Raw genomic sequence first — 19,573 nt, 5'->3', positions numbered from 1 at the left:
CACAGGGGCCTGGCTCCCTCCCCAAGCAGAGCTTGAACTGACTCCCATTAAACCACAGCAATCCCAATGGAGACTCTTCATATACTATTTACTTTTCCAAAAGATGCCATGTTCTAGGTTACTCTTTGCTGTTAGAAAAACAACTTTGCACTTGAGAAAGATACAAATACAGTATGACTAGTCTGTATAGTCGACCCCACTGATATTTACTACTTCCTAAGTTGCTGGTTAAGCTGTAAAAATCGCTTCTTTCAAGTCAGCACTATAGGTATTAAACAACATTAGGCTAAGAAATTCTCTCTGGTTAGGGAAGGTCGGCCTCCTTTGTTGATTTTCCATGTAAAATTAATTTGAGGTTTTCATCCACTTATTAGGAGATACACTGACTTTGCTTGTAAATACATTTTAAGAGGGAAGGCAAGGCAAAACATATTAAGAGCCCCTCTGGTTTATGATGATGTTGTTAGGAATGCAGAATTAAATAAGAGTACAAAAAACATTTAATGCAAAGTTAAATACAATACAAACTTTATTAAAAATAGGTTGCAAGTGAAATACAGTAGAAATGGGAAACTACAGCAGTTCTGATGTTTTTCAAATAATGCACAGACAAATATGAAAAGCACTTTTACACATATTCACACTTGACCCGAATGCCCAATAGCGGCCAAATCCACTCAACTGAAGGTTATAGGTATTTTTTTGCTAAGCCTTTTTCAGAGTCTAGCAGCAACAGTAATTCAGCCACAGCATAAGTTTTTTTCCTCAAGAAAAATTTGTCACTGTAAGGCTGCTAGTGTTCTCAAGATAAATTGGGAGAGGCTTGCTTTTCCTGATGAACAGACATAGCAAGCATGCAGATCCTTCATTAACACTTTGAACCAGTTTAATCTTCTACTTCATATTTAACAGGTGAAACGGTAAAAGCACACTTTCAAATAAGAAACCTGAAATACGTAAAAAATATTTACACTCCAATTTTCATTAACTTGCATTTATTTATCATACAACTCTTATTAAAAGTGATTTCTTTCCTAAGGCAGTGAAAGTCTACCCCTTTGTATTTGGAAGTGTGCACAAATCCCTAAATATATATTTATAAGAGAACAATATGATACAGGAAAAAAAATCATCTAAAGCCAGTAAAGGGCTTTGTCAAATAGAAAATTTGTTTGGAATCGCAATATATATTGTCTTAACATCACACAATGAGAAAGACTCTGATGAGGTCCTTATTCCCAACATCATCAGCCACATAAGCATAGCTGAAGAAATAGTGGGAGGAAAAAGATTAACAATTTAAAATTAAATAAGGCTATAACAGTGTGAAAAAATAGCTTGAACTGCCAAAAAGGCTTTCAGTACAACAGTAACAGGATGTCAGTAAAGCCAGCTAGACTGAAGAAGAGCTTGCTAGCACTGCTTCTCAGTGTGAGCAGAGATGGTTCCTTGCCAGCACACCAGCCCTGTTAATGACCTTACAAACATTCCCACTTCCAGACTGCAGCATTGTATTTGATGCTTTACACTTCAGTCTTCTTCTCTAATGCCAATTCGTATCTCCATAGAAAAAAAATAATCTATTGCTGAACTGGTAATAACAGACTTATCAATACTGTTCCATGCCTAATTGCCCAATAACTTCTAATCTGAATTTCTCAGAAAACATACCCATCTGTTCTGCTCACCTCGTAACTGGAATCCTTGCCTTTAACACACTACTAACATTTTGGTCCTAGCTGATGAAGGGCCACTAAGTGTAGCCTACTGTCTATTGCTTATGTAATTTTTAATGAAACAGTTATCCAAAGGTTTTTCACATTTTTCAAAGTCTGAAGCACATATAGTGGGGATGCATCAACATAGACTTTTGCATAACTACAGGTAAAATCTTAGGCATCCATTTTAGACCCAACAAGTACATAGGAATAGAAATATTTTTATTCCAAGATTCTATCTAGAGAATGTGTGTTATGCCAGTACTGAGTAATGGTAAGATTTGTATTGATATGCTGATCCTTCTATGAACACCATTCAGTTATGTAAAACTTGCATATGAAATCTTATTTAAGGTGGCCCAGACATTGGCTTCTTGTCAAACAACCTAAAATACTGATTGCTAGTGCACAGTTTAGTTTAGGCAGTTCAAGCTATTCTCACTCTCTCTGCTCAGCAGCTAAAACAAAAGTGTGTCTGTAAAACACCAGGAAACAGAACTTATCTTTGACAAGTGCTACTTGGTCTGGTGCAAAAGAACTTAACCCCCAAAACAGAAAAAAAGTTACCTTCACGTGATTCATATCTTTATAATTTTACAGTGCTTTCATTGTATAAACCACAAGCTCCTGGCAAAGTAATCAGTTTTCTTGCTATTGCAACATCTCTAAGTCTTAATTAACAGTCTTAGATATAGAGGAATCAAAGTCAGTCCTTTCAGAAAACATTCATTTTCTGTTCATACTTAGTAGTGTGCCCCCAATCTCAATCCCTCAATTTGGAAATCATCCGTTACATCTCATAAGGTGCTTTAATCTTATTTTGTGTTCAACTCATTTTCCAGTTCCATTAGTTTCCTAGAAGCTTTTACTTTATTGGATACATCCTGACCCTGTGAAAAAAGTCGCTGGCGTTCCCTGAACGTCAAGTTTTCTGGTGCTCCAGGTAAATCTGCATCTTGACTGGAAAGGAAACAAAAAGTATTTTTTATAATTCTCATCTACAAGATCCTTAAACATAATAATTCTTGATGACATGTAATGACAGCTTCTTTGACTACAGCAAAGGAGTCTTTGTTTCTGTTCTGAAAGGTTTTGTTCCTCACACATACCTTTAACTCTGACATTGTGCTATCACTTAAGAGAAATTTTTAACTTGACCATTTATTGCACGTCAAAATAAATGGAAATGCTGGCCAATTTTCAACATGAATGGCAGGTATAAAGTAAGGCTCTCTCTGTATTAGCACAGCATTACTGTTTTGGCTAAACTAGCAAGCTTTTCTGTGGTGGCACATTTCTAAGAAAAAGCCCTGTGTGACATATATATACAGCCTGTATTATTTATGCTTATTACAAGTTTGGTAAGAATCCCACTGGAGAGGTCCTGTTCAGATTTATAAATACACCTAAACCAGCTGAAGTTTTTCATTTACAGTAATCATTTGGTTTACTTAGTTGTAGTGCCAAAATTTGTTGCTGTTCAGCAGTGCTTCAGATCATCTAAGGACTTGTGGAGAGAACTTAGTTGTGTTTTATAGTAACCCATAACAGAGCCAACTGCAGAACTCTTGAGCAGCCCCCAGAGATACAACGATGACAACAGAAAATACTGCAGAACTTAGCCAATCAGTTGTATAAAAGTTAATGGACTCCTGTATATCACCTTTTAGATCTTTTGTCTCTTGGATCCCGATAAACTTCCCCAGCAGCTGCTCCTGTAGATCCAGTGTATGAATTTATTCCTTATGCAAAAGAAAGAAGTTTAAGGACAGCAGTTACAACACATGTTTTGTACTGTAGTCCTCCAAAAAGGTGCAGTGCTTCTTTCAAGAAACAATCTCAAATAAGAATCATAATTAATTAGAGGTCATCTGATCTCTAGAATATTTAAACCCAGTACTATTTAATTACAACCCTCTTTAAACAGCTTAATTTTTTTGGTTCCGAATTTTGAGTCAGAACCCATTTTGTTTAGATTATCAAGCACATGCCAAATCATGGTCTTTATCTTATTATGGCTTATTGTAAGACAGACATTAGAAGCTGTTCAAGGAGATGAACAGAAAGAGCAACACTCTTCATTATCCTGTGACAAGCTCCACAGAAAGTAAGTTAGCTGCAGCGCCTCTCTTTCTGAGGCTAAAAGTAAGCAAAGATTAGTATATAACATCTTTGCAATTCAGCAGAATTAGAATTTTAGTCTCTGTTAAGTCTGAGTAAGCAAACTGTATCACTCAGAAGATGCCCCTTTCCTCCCGTCCCTATTATTTAAATTTCAAGCAACTCTTGCAGCACTGCACCTTTAAGCTGATACAACACACAGGTTTTACACATTATATTAATTCTTTCTAAAGGCCACAAGACACAACCTTTTATTTCCAATCAGAAGTTTAATAATTTATATTTAAGACCATATTCTCTTATTAACTACCAGGAAAAGAGTAAAAAGAAGTGTCAGCACACTACTCAGATTTGTCTTCAGTCAGTTCTGGTCTCAATATCGTACATGTTATGTCTTGTGAACCTTCTTTGGTACAAAAGGAGATGTTTGCTTCTTCCACTGGTACATCTAACTTCTCAGAAATATTCTATAATACACAAATGAGGCTGGAACACAAAAGCCAATTTAGCTCATGTGTTGTAGGCCAGATTTTTTACACCAAAAATTTGCAGCAAACCAAATCATGCTAGGTATGCCAGGCATATGAAGACTTTTTTCTTCTCAGTTGTGAGTCTTACATTCCTGTTTAAGTACTGCCTTCCCTACTTTGAAAAGGCTGGATGCACAAGCTGCGGTTCATAGTTTCATTTGCATTAGGATAGTGGTTTTCATTTGGGTGTTGACTTTTTCTTTAGTGAGCTGACAGACCCAATGGTCTTAAGAGACCCAGTGGAAGAAGGCACGAGAGCAAAATTTGCAGAAGCGTGGTTTACTAGAGTTAACACTCAGAACAGGAAAGAGCTGTAAAGGACAGGAATGTAACAGAGTCAGCGAGATGGGAGATGGTCAAACTGCACAGTGAATTCTGCATTTTGTGCAAACGGCTTTGTACGTTACGCAGGCAGTCTTCATAGAAGCTTGAGCAATCAAGTGAAGTTAACCTGTTCTCATAGCTATTTTAAAAATTATGAAATAAGAGTATTCAGAATTAGTTGTATGGTTTATGAATTAAGCTATTAAAGGCGAAGCATCATACTACAATATTCCTTAGTTGTTACCAAAACCCTGACCAAATCTTTGTAAATTGTCCTTTTGATTGTTTTCCAGGAAAAACAAATGTGCACACACAATACCACTGAACGTTTCACTTTGCTGAGATTCATTTTTCAATTAAAATTAACAGAAAGCAGGATTAGAAATGCAATTATATATGAAATGGCATTCTGGGTTTTGGATGATGGGAGGCAGGGAGAGTGGTGGTGACAACTAGTGACTGATGGCTCTAGGGTTGCTTAATTCATTACATGTACAGCCTTCAAAGTGCCAAATAAGGAAGGGAAGCAAGGGCTTTTGGAAGCCTACGTGCTGTGATGGAAGGCACATTTTACTCTTTATTACAGTTAGTTTCAATAAGAATTTCTAGAAAAAGAAAGTGCTTTGAAAGAAAAAATTCAGTACAGTCATACAGTACCAAAGCTTCATGTCAAAGCCTGCCACTTCAGAATATTCTTAGTTCTTTGAGATATTCAGTGTTCAAATGCTGAAGTCCTTCTGATAGAAAACTGGCTGTGGGTTTATCAGTGGCTTCATGTGCACGGTGGATAGGCATAATAGTAGCACAGAGCAGGTAGCATCCCGAATGTCTGCTTATACTGCAGTCGAATGAAAACACACTGAAAAGCTAAAACCTTCCCTCATCTTCCTTTAAGATTCAGAAGCTATTACAGAGCCAGACAGATGGGCTTGCAGAGAGAGGCTGTTACCACAGAGACTACTACATCCTGAGATCTCACAGGCAACACCAGCGTAAATGACCAGGCTTCCCCCACCTTCACACGATAATCAGTGTGGATACTTTTTTTATGTAACTTGGGTGTTGTGCTGACCCCAAACAGGGGAACTACTAATCATCAACTGCACCAGTGGGACAGTAATTTTAATTCAGCTAAACTGTCCCTTCAGCAGTATTAAAAACTATGCAATACTGTGCAGAGCTTCTCTTCAGCACTGGAAGCAGTCCAACTGTAGCAGAAGCTAATTTGCCCTGCAAAGGAAAGGATGCCTTGCTGGAAAATGACTACTTGAGCCTCAACTGAAAAGGATGCAGGCAAGAAGCTCAGTGGCCTCATATATGTCCTAAATCAGATTCATATACTACTGCAGCTGGATTAGAAGTGCTTCTAATAGATGGAACCTGTTTGGAGGCTCATATCCTCCCTATGCCAAGGGCACACTGCTGAATAAAGCAAGTGAGCGATTTTCCTAATTTGTTACGTGGCCAAGAAAGTGATGAGGGATATAACATATTGTAGGATTCCACCTGTGCCACTGAGACTTGAATCCAGCAAACATGTTAGACATTCAGCTAGAAGCCAGCATAAACACTTTCCCTTGGGATCTCAGGTGACTTGCTACCCTTTTCATTTTAGAAGGATGATTTGATCACTTGGAGTTGGTTGTCAAGCACTTACTAACCTCCAGCATAAGCAAAAAGAATAAACTAGGAGAATGTCATGGCCACAATTTCCTTCAAAAGAATAAAACAAATGTAGAAGTACCAGCAGATGCCACTGTTTAAAGACAAAGTATTATATGAATAAAGAGCAAACTTATCAGAGTGAGACATACTCAAGAGTCAAGTATACAAGATCTCTCCTATACAGCAGCAATTTTTAAAAATCCCAAAACTTTAGATTGAATTGGCTTTGAATTCAGGAATATAGCTCAACTAGTACTCTGCAAGTAAAATATGGTGCTGAAGTTACTGGCAGCTAGAGCTCTAACTGAAATTAAACTCCATTATGGTTGGCCAGATGGAGTTGCACAACAAGATGAGGAGTCAAAGAAACACAGAGGAAGGGAAGGGAAGGGAAGGGAAGGGAAGGGAAGGGAAGGGAAGGGAAGGGAAGGGAAGGGAAGGGAAGGGAAGGGAAGGGAAGGGAAGGGAAGGGAAGGGAAGGGAAGGGAAGGGAAGGGAAGGGAAGGGAAGGGAAGGGAAGGGAAGGGAAGGGAAGGGAAGGGAAGGGAAGGGAAGGGAAGGGAAGGGAAGGGAAGGGAAGGGAAGGGGCAAAGCAAGCAGTGCCAAGATGAAATTTAGATTTATGTCTCTCTGCAAGGAAACTGCACTGTACAAACCAGAACTTCAGGAATGGTGCCTAATACATGAAACTAGCTGCAAGACCTGTATTTCTCTTGGTGCTTGTGTATTTAAGAACTACATCTACAAATGTAATTTTTAAAGCCATTTGCACACACTATTAAAAGAGAGAGGACCCTGGTACCAGTAACAAAGCAGAAGATAAGTTCTGTCCATGAACCCATTAGGAGAGGTTTCCTGTGTTCAAGAAAGGTGCACTTCCAGATGCCCTGAGTGAACAGCGATCAATCATACAAAACAAATCACTTAAAGATACAGAGTGAAAGCCAAAACCAACAGTACTTCGAATTGATTGAGTAGCAGTTAAAATAATTTCTGATTCGTACGTGAAAGACGGAATTTTTCTTTTGAACAAAAGTTTGGGTAAAGAGCAAGAAAATTTGAGAGATCAAAATAATTAAAAATTGAAGGATTCATATTAATATCAGAATTTAAGTTAGATCACCAGAGTGAAAACAGTAATTAAGGGAGGGGGAAATCACAAAATAAGTGATTCAATCTAGAGCACTGGAGTTGAAAATATGAGGATAGTTTTGTAGAGATGACTGATTTCATTGTTTCTACCTTTAGAGCTGCTGGCATGGATGAAACTTGGTTTGTTTGACGGGGGTAGGGGCTGGCTTTTTTTGACAGTAGTACTGTTGGCATTGACAGGAGATGACTGGAATGAGTTGGAAAGAAAGATGCCATCTGAAACTGGGCGAGGCTGGCGGGAGGGCTGCTGTGGCTTAAGGGTGGCAGGAGGAAAGTCACCATAAGATTTTCTTGTGCTGGAGTACTTATCCTGACCTGCTAGATTGGAATCCTCCTCCTCATCATCATCATCATCATTGTATGCAACAAACTTGGCAGTATAAATCGTGTCAGGGGAGAGGACCTGTGTTTTGAGGTAAGAGGTGTTTCGCTGAGGTGGGGGAGGAGGAGCGTTAGATGAAGGGGTTGGGGATGGGAGTTCATATTCCCGTGGAAGCGGAGGTCTGTACAGACCAGGCTCGTCAGGTTCCAGCAATCTTCGTTCAGCTTCATCGTGCTGCCTGCGCCTTTCAGCCTCTAAGCGACTGTAATACTCCTCTTCCTGGCGCCTCTGAAAGCCCAGAGGAGACAGAAACACAGCGGTCAGACATTTCAATCTATGAGATTTAAGCTTTCCACCACTGAGCTACAAACATCTTCCATAAATCTTTTTTGTCTCCTTTTCTGGCAGTAAGCAGAGCATCTATATGGACTCATACAAAGAATTATTTACTACTATGCAGAAAAGCAGCAGCCATCCAATAACAATGTAGCTGTTATTTACAGATTTACCACTGCCTGTGGTCACTAAGGCAACTGCCTGTGTAAACTAAGGGCATTCCAACATTTATTACCCAAAATGTAACTACAGTTAATAAGGGGCAGATTTACTAAAGCTGTAAAGAATCTGTGGGAGAGGAGAATAACTAAAATTAACTACCACCTTAAAAAAGGAACTTTGTAATTTTGTTTCATGCTTCTACAATGTAAATTAGTCAACAGAGCCTTGGAACAGATGACTGTTGACAAAGTTTCTAGTATAAACACCAGGAAAACTATTTTCATACAAAAATCGTTTACAAAGAAGTCTTCCAAAAGAGACATCAAATAAATGCTGTTAAAAAGAATTTAAAAGAGAAACTATACTAATGATATTTATATGAGGTTAATGACCATTTAAAAAGTCATGAAATATCTTCTATGTATTTTTCCACTTTAAAAGACTGTTCTGTTTTTAAACTAAACAGCATTTAATTCTGTTCAGCTCTTGTCTCAGACACATTGTAAATTAATACAAGGGTTTATTGAGTAGTTTGATAACAAATGAGAAGGTATACTTGGGAACTGTATGTACGTTACAAAACCCTTTGGGTATAAGCGTAGTATAACTTCTGCTGGGAATATATGGCATTCTAAACAACCATCATTTCTGGTTTTAATCCACATTTAAAAAAAATCCACTTTATCTGCTTATCTGTCCAACACTGAATCAGTTATCCTGAAAAAAATAATAAATAAATCTAATCTTGTTCATCTACAGCAAAGATGTGAAACTTGTCTCCTTGTACTACTCTCTAAAACCATTTTACTGATGGTACTGAGTTGGTAAAAGTATCTCAGTCAACATCTGCCAGTGAAAAAACACTTTCAAGTGTATGATCCAAATGTCATTTGGCCGCATCATTGTCAGAAGTTAAGAAAACCATGGTTGTTTTCTCTTGGTTCCCTTTTTTTTTTTTAAGCTCACACAGTATACTTTTAAATACTTTCCTCACTGCAGACACGTCTTCCTCACTCCTCTCTTACTACCACCCCTTCCACTCACCAACTCATACTGTTTATGGGAAACAATTTAACTAAGCTTGAAAACAATCTAACAAAAATAAATGAACACAGTGATTGTATTTACAGTTTGGGGGTTTTTTTAATGTATTTGCTCAACCTTCCAAGATGAACAACTTTAGAAGCTAGCCTTCTTTCTTCTTTCTGAAGTCAGTGCAACTAACGGGCAAACTAAACAAAAGTAACTAATTTCTCTAGGAACAAAAAGGTCTTAAGAAAAATGCTGAGTCAAATAAGTTGCTTTATCTTCTAGTATTATCAGTAAAGCTTCTCAAATTCACGTATAATGTTTTGAAGGAACCTACAACCCTGAATTTTTATAATTTGACTGCACACTTATCTGCTGAAATTATTTACTCGCTTTCTAGAAACTATTTCCTTCCCACAGTCCGAACATAAAAACCAACATAGAATATTCATCGCTATTTTGCTGTATTTCATACTTCTCTCTGTATCAAAAAATACTACAGAAATATACAAGTGCCATCTCTGGGACATAGGAAAACCCAACACCACTAACTGAGCCATGATAATAAAGAGGGTATGCAAGTTATGTTGGGAGCTGAAGGGAAACAGGAAGTAACTGATTTCTTCCTTAATTTTCAGAAAGGCTCTGAAGGTAAGAGCCTTGCCACTGATAAAAACCTTCAGCCAGTAAGCCCACAGTACTATTTCTGCAATACCAGTCAACTCCAGCCAGCAGGAACGGGCTGTGTGTTTAATTACTTGTTGGTTCAGATGGAACAAACTGAAGCCTTGGCCCATGACCCTTATCACCAGAGCTACTGTGTTTAAACCCTGCTGACCCAACACTGAGCTCATAGTGGCCAGGCTGAAGAGGAAAGGCCTGCAAGAACCCCTGTGGCACTTAGAAGACCACAACCTTTTCTTCAGCCTCTCTCCTGGTCCGCTCCTCCTCTTGCTGTCGGCGCTCTTCTTCCTGCCTGGCCCTGTCTTCTGCTTCTCGCTTCCGCATTTCTTCCAATTGTTGCTGCCGTCTGCGTTCTTCATCCTGTAACTAACAGAGACACAATTTTAATTGGTCACTCATATGGGCAAGATGGGTCAGAAAAATGTAACCAAATACTGGCATCTAAAAATAATTCATTCAGTAGAAAATGCTATGCTACAGATACATCACTATAATTTCCAGCCATTAAGAGTAAGCTTTGTTACACTGGCTTGCCTCAAATCCCTAAGGAGAAAAAAAAAGCAAAAGAGAGGCGCACAGAACTACATACATGAAAGCACAAAGTACACAGGGAGACATTTTTAGCAGTCATATCTGAACCCTTAGCAGAAGACTGAGATGACTCACGTTCCAAAGAGCTTCAACACCCATAGTCTCATAGGTACAGTAAAGTGAAATTAAATACTTGGAACCAAGAGTCCACAGCTCCAGCAATCAATTGTTTTTTTTCATTCTGGGTTAGAATTTAAGCACCGGAAAATCATGACTCATTAGTCAAAGGGTCAATCCATTTAAAGTAACAGGCTCATTCAGCAAGTCTGCAAATAGTCTCAGGAGATAAAGAAAGTCTCCCACTGTATCTGCAGCAGATGTGTTTTGGAAATAGCAGAGAGTGAAGGAAAGAAAACTTTTGACTACTGGGATTAAACAGCTCACAAGAACAACTCACGTCCAACAAACAGTACTGGTTTATATATGTGTATGATAGTAGAGCACAATCCAAACTCTGCATGATTCTTTAAAGCTAACCGTATATAAGCCCCTGATGGACAGGAATATTCACTGGCACAATAATCGAAGTAGGAATTAACTGGACTACATGCTGCGTTATTTCTTACAGTAGCATATGTTTTAAAGCAATTTTTTTCCCTCCACACAATTGTTTTTTATCCTTATTGGTATAAATCAGTAAATTATTTGATCTTGCTATCAACTGCACGTAACGGATACTTTTCTACTGGATTTGATTTTACAACCCAAAAGACCCTTAAGACACAAAGCAGTACAAGAGAGAAAGAGAAATTAAGTCTTAATAGACTTTGTAAGGACAAGCTTCATGTCAGTATCTTCTTCCCCAGTTAATTAATTAAAAAAAGTCTAAACATTTTTGGCTGATTTTCTTACAATTACTTCCCCCCACTGTTTATTTCTGAGCATGAAAGCTAAAGAACAAAATTAATTCATTTAATTTAGGCACAAATTTGGTGAATGTATTCTAGAGGATGATACCTCTAGAGTAGCATCTCTGAGTAAATTCCCTGAATTTAGGGCTAAAACTTTGTCATTCCAACTGAAAATGACAAAGATCAAGCTCAGTTTGCACTATAGAGCAGGGAACAGGGTAGCTAACCAACTCCCTGCTTGGATTAAGATTTCTTGTCTTAGTTATTAGAAAGACATTATTTTAGCAAAGGAGACAATATTGCTGTCAAAAGGAAAGACAGCTAGTAATTCACAAAAGTTTATACAAGAGAAGTCATTTCCTCTTAACAAAAAAAAAAAAAAAAAGAAGAAAAAAAGGAAGAAAAAACTGAATGGTGAGAAAATACAGGAAAATTCCTGTCTCAACTACATTTAGAAAAACACCCTGAACATGGCAGTTACTGCTCCCAGGTTATGGCATGGATGCTTTACTGCTTAGCAGCAAATATTCCTATTCGAAAGCATTTAAACAAGAAAGAATTTCCAACTAAATCAAAGAGAAAGTAGGACTGGTTTGTTTAGTTGTCTTCTGACCTTAACTAAAGAAGGCAAAAGTGACCAAGCTGCCCACCCAGGAACTGTTGTTAACATCTGAATTGGAAGAATTGCAAAGACAACTGTATCCAGGTCAGAGGCTACTGTAAAAATAATACCTATAGGAAAATGGCTAAAAATTATATGGAAGGCGGAAGTGAGAATACAGCAACTATTAAGAGATTCCATTTCATTTCTTTATGATCAGTAACTAGTTTCTACTTCAGGGCATTCCCAGACCAAGGCAGGGAGCTGTGGAATGATGAGGCATGCCAGAGCACTTGGCAGGAATTTGTGTCTGTAATTCTGTGTGTACAATAGTACCCAATTCTAACTTCATCCCAAATTTTCAAGATGCAAAGGAAAATCAGCTTTGTGTCCCATTTCTAGTAAGAGGCCTATAAAATCCCCAGGTTGAGTATTTTGATTGGATGCTTCTCTATCCCAATCAGTTTCTCTTGTTTAGAAGTCATGTTTTCACCCTATTTACTCTACTTCCACATCTCCTCCAAAGCCGCGTGTTTATACTGTAACAGGGAAGAACAACTAATTTGTACAGCCAGAGTGATGGAGAAGAGCATTCTCCCAGCTGTAACTGAGCAAAACAGCTGAGCACAAAGCACCAATTCTTTTCCCCTGCTTTGACCCAGCTCTATTGTAAAGTGCCAACTGTTTGCTCAGCCAGGCAACTTTGCCTCCCTATTGCCAACATATACTCGCAGCACTTCTACACCTAGCAGGGCAAAGAAGCCCACCTTTCTTCCAGGCTATTGCTCCTTGTAAAGGGGCCAGTGGGTTGATCCTGTCAGGAATGTTAAGATATTCACAGGACTGGCAAGCATCCAGGAAGTCTCAGATTCAAAGTTCATTTCTCCAAGCACTGCTTAGAACACTCTAAAAGATGTTCCAGGAGAACTTTAAATTTATACCTATTTATTTAATGACAGCTAAAAAGCTGGGTCAGATCTCATAGTGGCCTGGGGAATTAAAAAAACTGACAGTAGCTAAGCTGACAATTCATGCATTAACTGTTCTTCATCTTCCTTCAGCCTTGTAATTAGCAGAACAGCTGTCACCAATGCTCACCCTAGACATACAAAAAAAGCATCAAACATGAGAAAGTTTTGTTGTGTGGTTTGGGGTTTTTTTTTAAGAAACAAAGTAGCAATTACTTGGGTATATGAAGTGGCATTGTTTAGATGAGTTTATGTCTGGAAAGTCATGTGAATGGTATGAAAATGATGACATTATGAAAAAGCAGTATTTGCTGGGTGTAGTGTTCAACTATTTCAGAATTAGCTTGCTGTCTTTTTTTAAAGCTAAATTTATAAACATCATAAATCATCAACTGATTTCGGCCATGCATCCAACTAGCCCAGTATTCTGCTGTCTCTGACCATGGCAAGAAGAGCTGCACATGAGCCTGGCCTTTTCTTCTAGTATTCCCCCAGCATTTAGCTCACTACTAGAGACGTCAGCTGGTACAGCCCTGTGTAATCCTCTGAGTAGCTGTTTGCAGGTGTGATGTCTATGCATTTGTCTAATCCATTTTTCAAGCTGATGATACCGTCTGTCTTCACCAACCTCCTGTCACAGAAAGATCCAGGTGCTTGCAGTCGGCTTGGAAAAGTACTTTATCTATCTAGCTGCAGCTCCAGGGATCAAGGTTTGAGCAAAAAAATATAGCCATAGTAATAAGAAAATATTGATAAGATACTAAGTCTGAAAACTCCATGACTCCTGGCTTGTCCATTAATTCAGAAAGGAGAAATGCTTCACCTGTTCCACTGCTGTAAACTGCTTAATGCTCACATAACACACAGATACAAAACTGAACATCTTAGATTTTATAAGTTACTTGAAGTATGCATTTTAAAAGGTGATGGTTTTTTTTTTTTTCATAAGGCAGTGCTGAATATCCAAATCTGTATTTTGAACCAAAACACTGACAGTTTTTTCATACAGCACAAATTAAATTTTACTAACAGGACTTGCAAGCATCACCTGTCTTTCAAACTGGTACACTGATTATACACAAAATGACTTGGAAGGGGATGTATTTCTGCTCTAGAAGACTACAAAACTCCTTTTCCATGTCCAATGAGTGCAATAACATACAGAATTAGCTGGAGTCATAGCAATTATTGCTCCAGTTTGAAAGCCTGTCATGTTTTAGACGCAAGAGAATAGTATTAACCAATTGAAACCGAAATTATATTGTACCTTAATGATGGCATGTTTATGCAACCAATTTGGAAATATCAGTTCAGAAGTAATTTCTGAATTTACAATCCATTTTTATGTTAATGAAAAAAGATAACACATATAACACCTGCAAACAACAGGGTATGTATTTTTCAGTATTTGCTGAAAAAGTATGCTGTATTATTAGGCTCTAAGTACAACTTCACTTCAAACTGGAAAAGAACAGTGCTCTTAGAGCTCTTCTAAAACCTGCACGGGTGGGAAAGGGAAAGGAAGGAATCTTACCTCACAGCCTGTTCATTCCAAGTTATTAGTAAGATTTTACAAACAAAACTGCACAAAACAGCAGATACACAGTTTTATATTAGACCACTGCTGCAACAAACAAATCAAGACTGCAAGCAGAACACAACATCTAAGAGGAAGGAAACACAGGGAAAGGAATCACCACATCTGAAAACATTCAAATGCATGCTTGCAGTTAACTTACTGCTTACTGTATCGTAATGATCTTTGAACACCCAAAGATGCCAAATCATCATCCAAAGCGCATAGGGTTGTTATTAATAAGGAAATGGGAAAGAGATATTGAAGAGAAAGAAACAAACATACCAAATCTAGAACAGAGATTGCTGGCACAGCAGTCTGCTGCAGGTAGTAAGAAAGGGGAAAAAAAAGAAAGATGCACAGTGTAAATAAAGATAGGTTAGACTTGCACTATTTCAAAAGCATTTTCTTTTATTTGTTTAGTTGGCTGCTTTAGAACAAGGAACTGAATGGATATAAACCTGAAATACAGAAATGAAAACAAATAATCCAAAATTTTTATCAGTATTGACTCATTCAACACCTCAGTAGTTCTGCAGAGATGCTACTTAACTGCATCTCTAAAAGTGAAATGTAACCAAAATGCACACATGAATTCAGTTCAAGACAAGTGTTATTTTTTAGTTTCAAAATGTTCCAAAAAGCTGGAAGAACTTTATGCACAAATAGTGTTTTAAAGCCAGCACTTGCAGAGAAGACTAATACTGTTATGCAATACAACTGGCTTTTTTTAATGACACATGGCTTTCTTAGCCTTGCTACAGTAAAATTTTAAAGACAATGTTTGTTAAAATGGCAGTTCTACATGAATTTTTTATGTCCATAGGTAACTGTCTACGTGCCACATATTGCCTGTTAGCAATGCTGGACTTTAGGGCAACCTGTTTGCCAAATATACTTAGCTTTTCCTTTCTTCAGTTTCCAAGTTTGAGGTATCTATTGTTTTACACAGCAATAAAGTTAGGCACAAGAAAAAAAGGAAAGCAATGCAGACTGCAGCAAATATGAGGAGAGTAACTTAGGAAATGAAGCTGCCAAAACAATCCTGAATTCAAATCCTACTCAAGCCACTAGCTATCTCTGAATGTCGAAACAAGCATGTCCAAACATTTCTCAGGAATTAAACATTGCTTATCACAGAATTAAGTCAACTTTTCAAGACAAACACACAGAAGACACTGAACATATTACAGAGCTAGCTTTTAAGCCTGGAAAAGCACAGCTATTGGTATGTAACTTGGGAATCCGTGCTGTTATTCAGAAAAGAACAGATTTTCCTAAAGAAACTTTTTCTCAGTAACAGTAGATTTAGCAGTCTTGGGAGACAACAGCCACCAGCAGAGGGGTTAAAAATTGCATCATACTATTCAGTTGCATTATCTTATTACATATATTATGAGCTTTCACAAAACTGAATCTAAGGGAAGCAAACCTTGTCAGATGCTAATTAAACTGGACACCATGAAAAATCCAGGCATACATGAGGTGGAGCCCTAGACAGGGTGTATTACCTGTTACACCACCCAAAACCACATGGCTCAACCAATGCTCCCACCACTGCTGGGGTCAGCACTCAGGTGATGGTAAAGGTAGAGGTAGCAGCTGAATCAGACCAACAAGTTGGAGTGTCTCAGCTCACTGTTCCCTGGAAACAGTATGCATTCAGTGTCTGTGTTCATGTCCCAAGACTATACATAAGAACTTCTAAAGGTAAATACACTGGGGAGGGGAGGGAGAAATCACACTATTTTTATTTCTGATTCTCCTACAGACTTTCTTAATTTCAAATATTTTTTCTTGCCTTTCTGCAAGCAAATTTCTGCCATATTTTACTTTCTAACCATACTCTAGGTACATGGCAAAAATACTTTATCCAAAGGGAACTTTTCTCTCCCCCAAACCAGAAAAGTAAATTCAACTGCTAAATCGTATGCTATAAAAGGTAGCTTAGATACTTTTGTAACACATTACTTAACTGGTGAAACTACTCTAAGTTATTAACCTTAAAATTCAGGACATTTAAGAAAGCATCATCCTCCTTTACCACCTGAGAACATCAAAATACTCAAAGCATGAAACCCCACCAAGCTAGAAATTTACAGTATTTTTTTCTAGAAAAGATTATCCCCTTTTACCCTTGCTCTTCTTTCTGCCTCCAGTCGCTGCATGATAAGCATAGTATCCACCTCATCATCCTCCTCTTCATCGTCATCTTCATCCTTCTGCTTTGATTCTTGCAGTCGCTTTTGGAACTGCCACTCAAGCATGAGTTTGCGGAGGCGGTCGTTGTCTTCTGCTGTACGATCAGGCTTGTTCTGAAGTTCCTGAATCTCTTTACTCAGCATGTCCACAATGTGCATCTGTTGCTGCTTCTCCAGCTTCTCCTTAGCATCCCGTTTCCAAGGATCTGGAGAGAGGCTATCACCAGAGGACAGTTCTTCCTTGCTGATAGTAATGTACTGCAGATCTCTCCGCTCAATAGTCCGTGGCTGCTGTTGGGGCTGCAGCTCTCGAATAACTGTTTCTTGAGACCTCTGCAAAGTTGAGGGTTTTTCTGATTTCACTTGTTGAAGGGAGACGGGAGGAACCACAGGCTGAGCAGGAATTAGTGGCTGAGAACGCATTTGACCCAGTTTTCTCTCCTGCTCACGACGTTTCCTTTCTCGTTCTTCTTCCAAACGTGCCTTTTCCTTTTCATACCACCTCTGATGCTCTTCTCTTTTTTTACGCTCAGCAGCAGCTACCTGGGAGGATGCTTGTGCTCCTATCTGATTTGGAGGAGGAGGGGGAGGCAGAGGCAAATCCATTTGTAGTTCATCAAATTCGGCAGCATAATGCACTGGAGGAGGTGGTGGTGGAGGGGGAAGATCTGTTCTGATGGGCTGGGAAATGGCCACTGGAGTCGGCTGGCTAGTGGCTGGAGTTTTCCAACGGCCAGGTCCACTTTTAGTTAAACAAGAACCAGGCGAGACTGGTTTGGAGGAATGGTTCAGGTGTTCCTGGCTAGATGTGCTAGAATCCACAGATGAATTCATCCACTGATCGCTGTCCGACTTCCGATCGATGTACTCCACATCCTTCCGTATAACAACTTCCAAACGACTCCTCTCTGGCTGGAAAACTTTATCTCTGAGCTCTTCCTGGGAACGAGCTACACGCTGAAAAAAAATTAAACAAGGCATGTGTATTAGAGTCCATCTACATTAAAACAGATTTGAAAATGGCTTACAAAACACATTCTTATTACTGAAGGTAATTACTTTTAACGAGTTTCAGCATTTTCATGCCCAGTAGGTTTTCCAAAACCAAAAATAAAATACTCTTCTCAGTCTTCTTGACTCATTCAAGTGATGGAAGACTTGGCAAGCTCTTGGGAACTGCCTGGTAACTGGACTGGGAGGAAGAATGAATGCAAAACAGAGTTTAAGCTGAAAACCTCCCCAGCTTGCACAGTTTCTCAGGACTGTCTCTGGCACCCCCTCCCCCCACGTGAGCATGAGAGTCCTGGCAGCTCTGGGCAGAGGCTCAGTCATACCAGCTCTGCCATTACTGACTGAGCTTCAACTGGCTTCACTGAACATCTTTCCTACTGGGAAAGCAAACAGAAAGGCTGCAGAGAGAGAGAGAGAGAGAGAGAGAGACAGAGAGACACAGAGAAAAGAGCACCTCTGCCCACCCTCCTCCATATTAACAGGCAAGATGCCCCAGAGGAAGCTCCCATTGCTAATGCCATTCAGGGTACAGAATCCAGGCAGGCAGTCTAATTCTACCTGCTCCTGGAGCATGAGTATAATGGTCTGAGATTTTTGTCACTTTAGTGCATCAAACACCAAATCTTTTTCTATACAACCCCAGGGTCTTATTGCACTGAACAGCCACCTGAAAAGGAACACTGGACCATAAACCAGGATTATTAAATCTGTTAATGATTTTCTTGAAGCAAATATTCATACTTTGAATGTTAGGAACTGCTAAGCACTGAACACATAATGCACCAATTATCAACAACTGAGAGAAGACTAACAAAGCAAACTCCTTTTATTTTCTTCCATCAATGACCTTAACCATGACCTCTAAAGAATGCCTTCTTTGAGAAGAACAAGTGTATTTTTTATGCTCTATTAGTCCAACAGAGCTGAACACACAGTTATTTGTGTTAAATTTGCTGTAAAGATGCACCTAGCCCAACAGTTTGCTAATGCCTTCAGAACAGAAGACACACATTTTAGCAGCTTTTTTTACAAGCCCAGCTCTCACTGCAAAGATTAAAGTGTATTTCTTTATTTCTTGTAAAAAGTCTGTTTTCCTCTAATTTTCAACTTAAAAGAACTGTTGTATGGCAGGGAAAAACTGTGAACGCTTTCAATGCATGTAAGGAGTTAAAGCTTCTATTTTGCTTTAGCAAAATGCTTTTCTGCACTGCCAAGGCTTATAGCTCCAATTCAGTGTCTGTCAACAACTTTAATAGATGGGTTTCATCTTTACCAGCTTTAACCACCTCATCTAAGATACTCACTTAAGCTTTTCTTAAGCAGGGAGAGATGCATGTCCAGGCAGCAATTGTCATAAAATTCAGTTAAGACAAATGGGTAGGAACATTCTCTGGAGGCACTCACCTCCCCTTCTCCCACCACTGACAGAGAGCACCTAGACTTTATGCAGCTAAGATTAAGTGAGATGAAATCATGAAATGTGAAAGAGTTAAGCATGGAAATTCAGCGAAATACTTCTGTATCTATTTGCCCCAGTCGTTCAACTTACAGCACTCCCCTTCAAAACTATCATCCAACTTTGAGCAAAACATCTTTTTTTCTTTTTTTTAAACAGGCCAAATAATTAGGATTTAATCTCTATAATACTAAAAAAAAAAAAAAAGCAACCTTTTACTGAATTTGCTTGCCCATGTATGTGTGAGTAACCAACAAACAATTATTACTTTGCTT

The 19,573-nt window shown here is 38.7% G+C and overlaps 1 protein-coding gene across 16 annotated transcripts in view; it reads right to left on the bottom strand.

The window, feature by feature from the left end:
* Positions 1-547: 547 nt before the first annotated feature.
* Positions 548-19,573, bottom strand: part of AFDN (afadin, adherens junction formation factor) — a 119,409-nt gene continuing 100,383 nt past the window's right edge. For 4 of the 16 annotated variants that reach the window (XM_082303139.1, XM_082303148.1, XM_082303149.1 and 1 more), the window contains 4 exons: positions 16,766-17,788; positions 14,916-14,951; positions 10,275-10,409; positions 6,941-8,120 (listed from right to left, as the gene is read on the bottom strand). In XM_082303139.1, coding sequence (XP_082159265.1) covers positions 7,536-8,120; positions 10,275-10,409; positions 14,916-14,951; positions 16,766-17,788 — 1,779 coding nt within the window. In that variant the 3' untranslated portion in view covers positions 6,941-7,535. Of the gene's footprint in view, positions 2,679-3,381; positions 3,461-6,940; positions 8,121-10,274; positions 10,410-14,915; positions 14,952-16,141; positions 16,276-16,765; positions 17,789-19,573 lie in introns of those variants that run through there. The other 12 variants (XM_082303140.1, XM_082303141.1, XM_082303144.1 and 9 more) reach the window with 9 other exon arrangements.

This window comes from Coloeus monedula (assembly GCF_965178545.1).
Source record: "Coloeus monedula genome assembly, chromosome: 2".
NCBI classification, from domain to species: Eukaryota; Metazoa; Chordata; class Aves; order Passeriformes; family Corvidae; genus Coloeus; species Coloeus monedula.
Note: the sequence above shows the minus strand (reverse complement) of the source record. Positions and strands in the feature narration are given on the sequence as shown.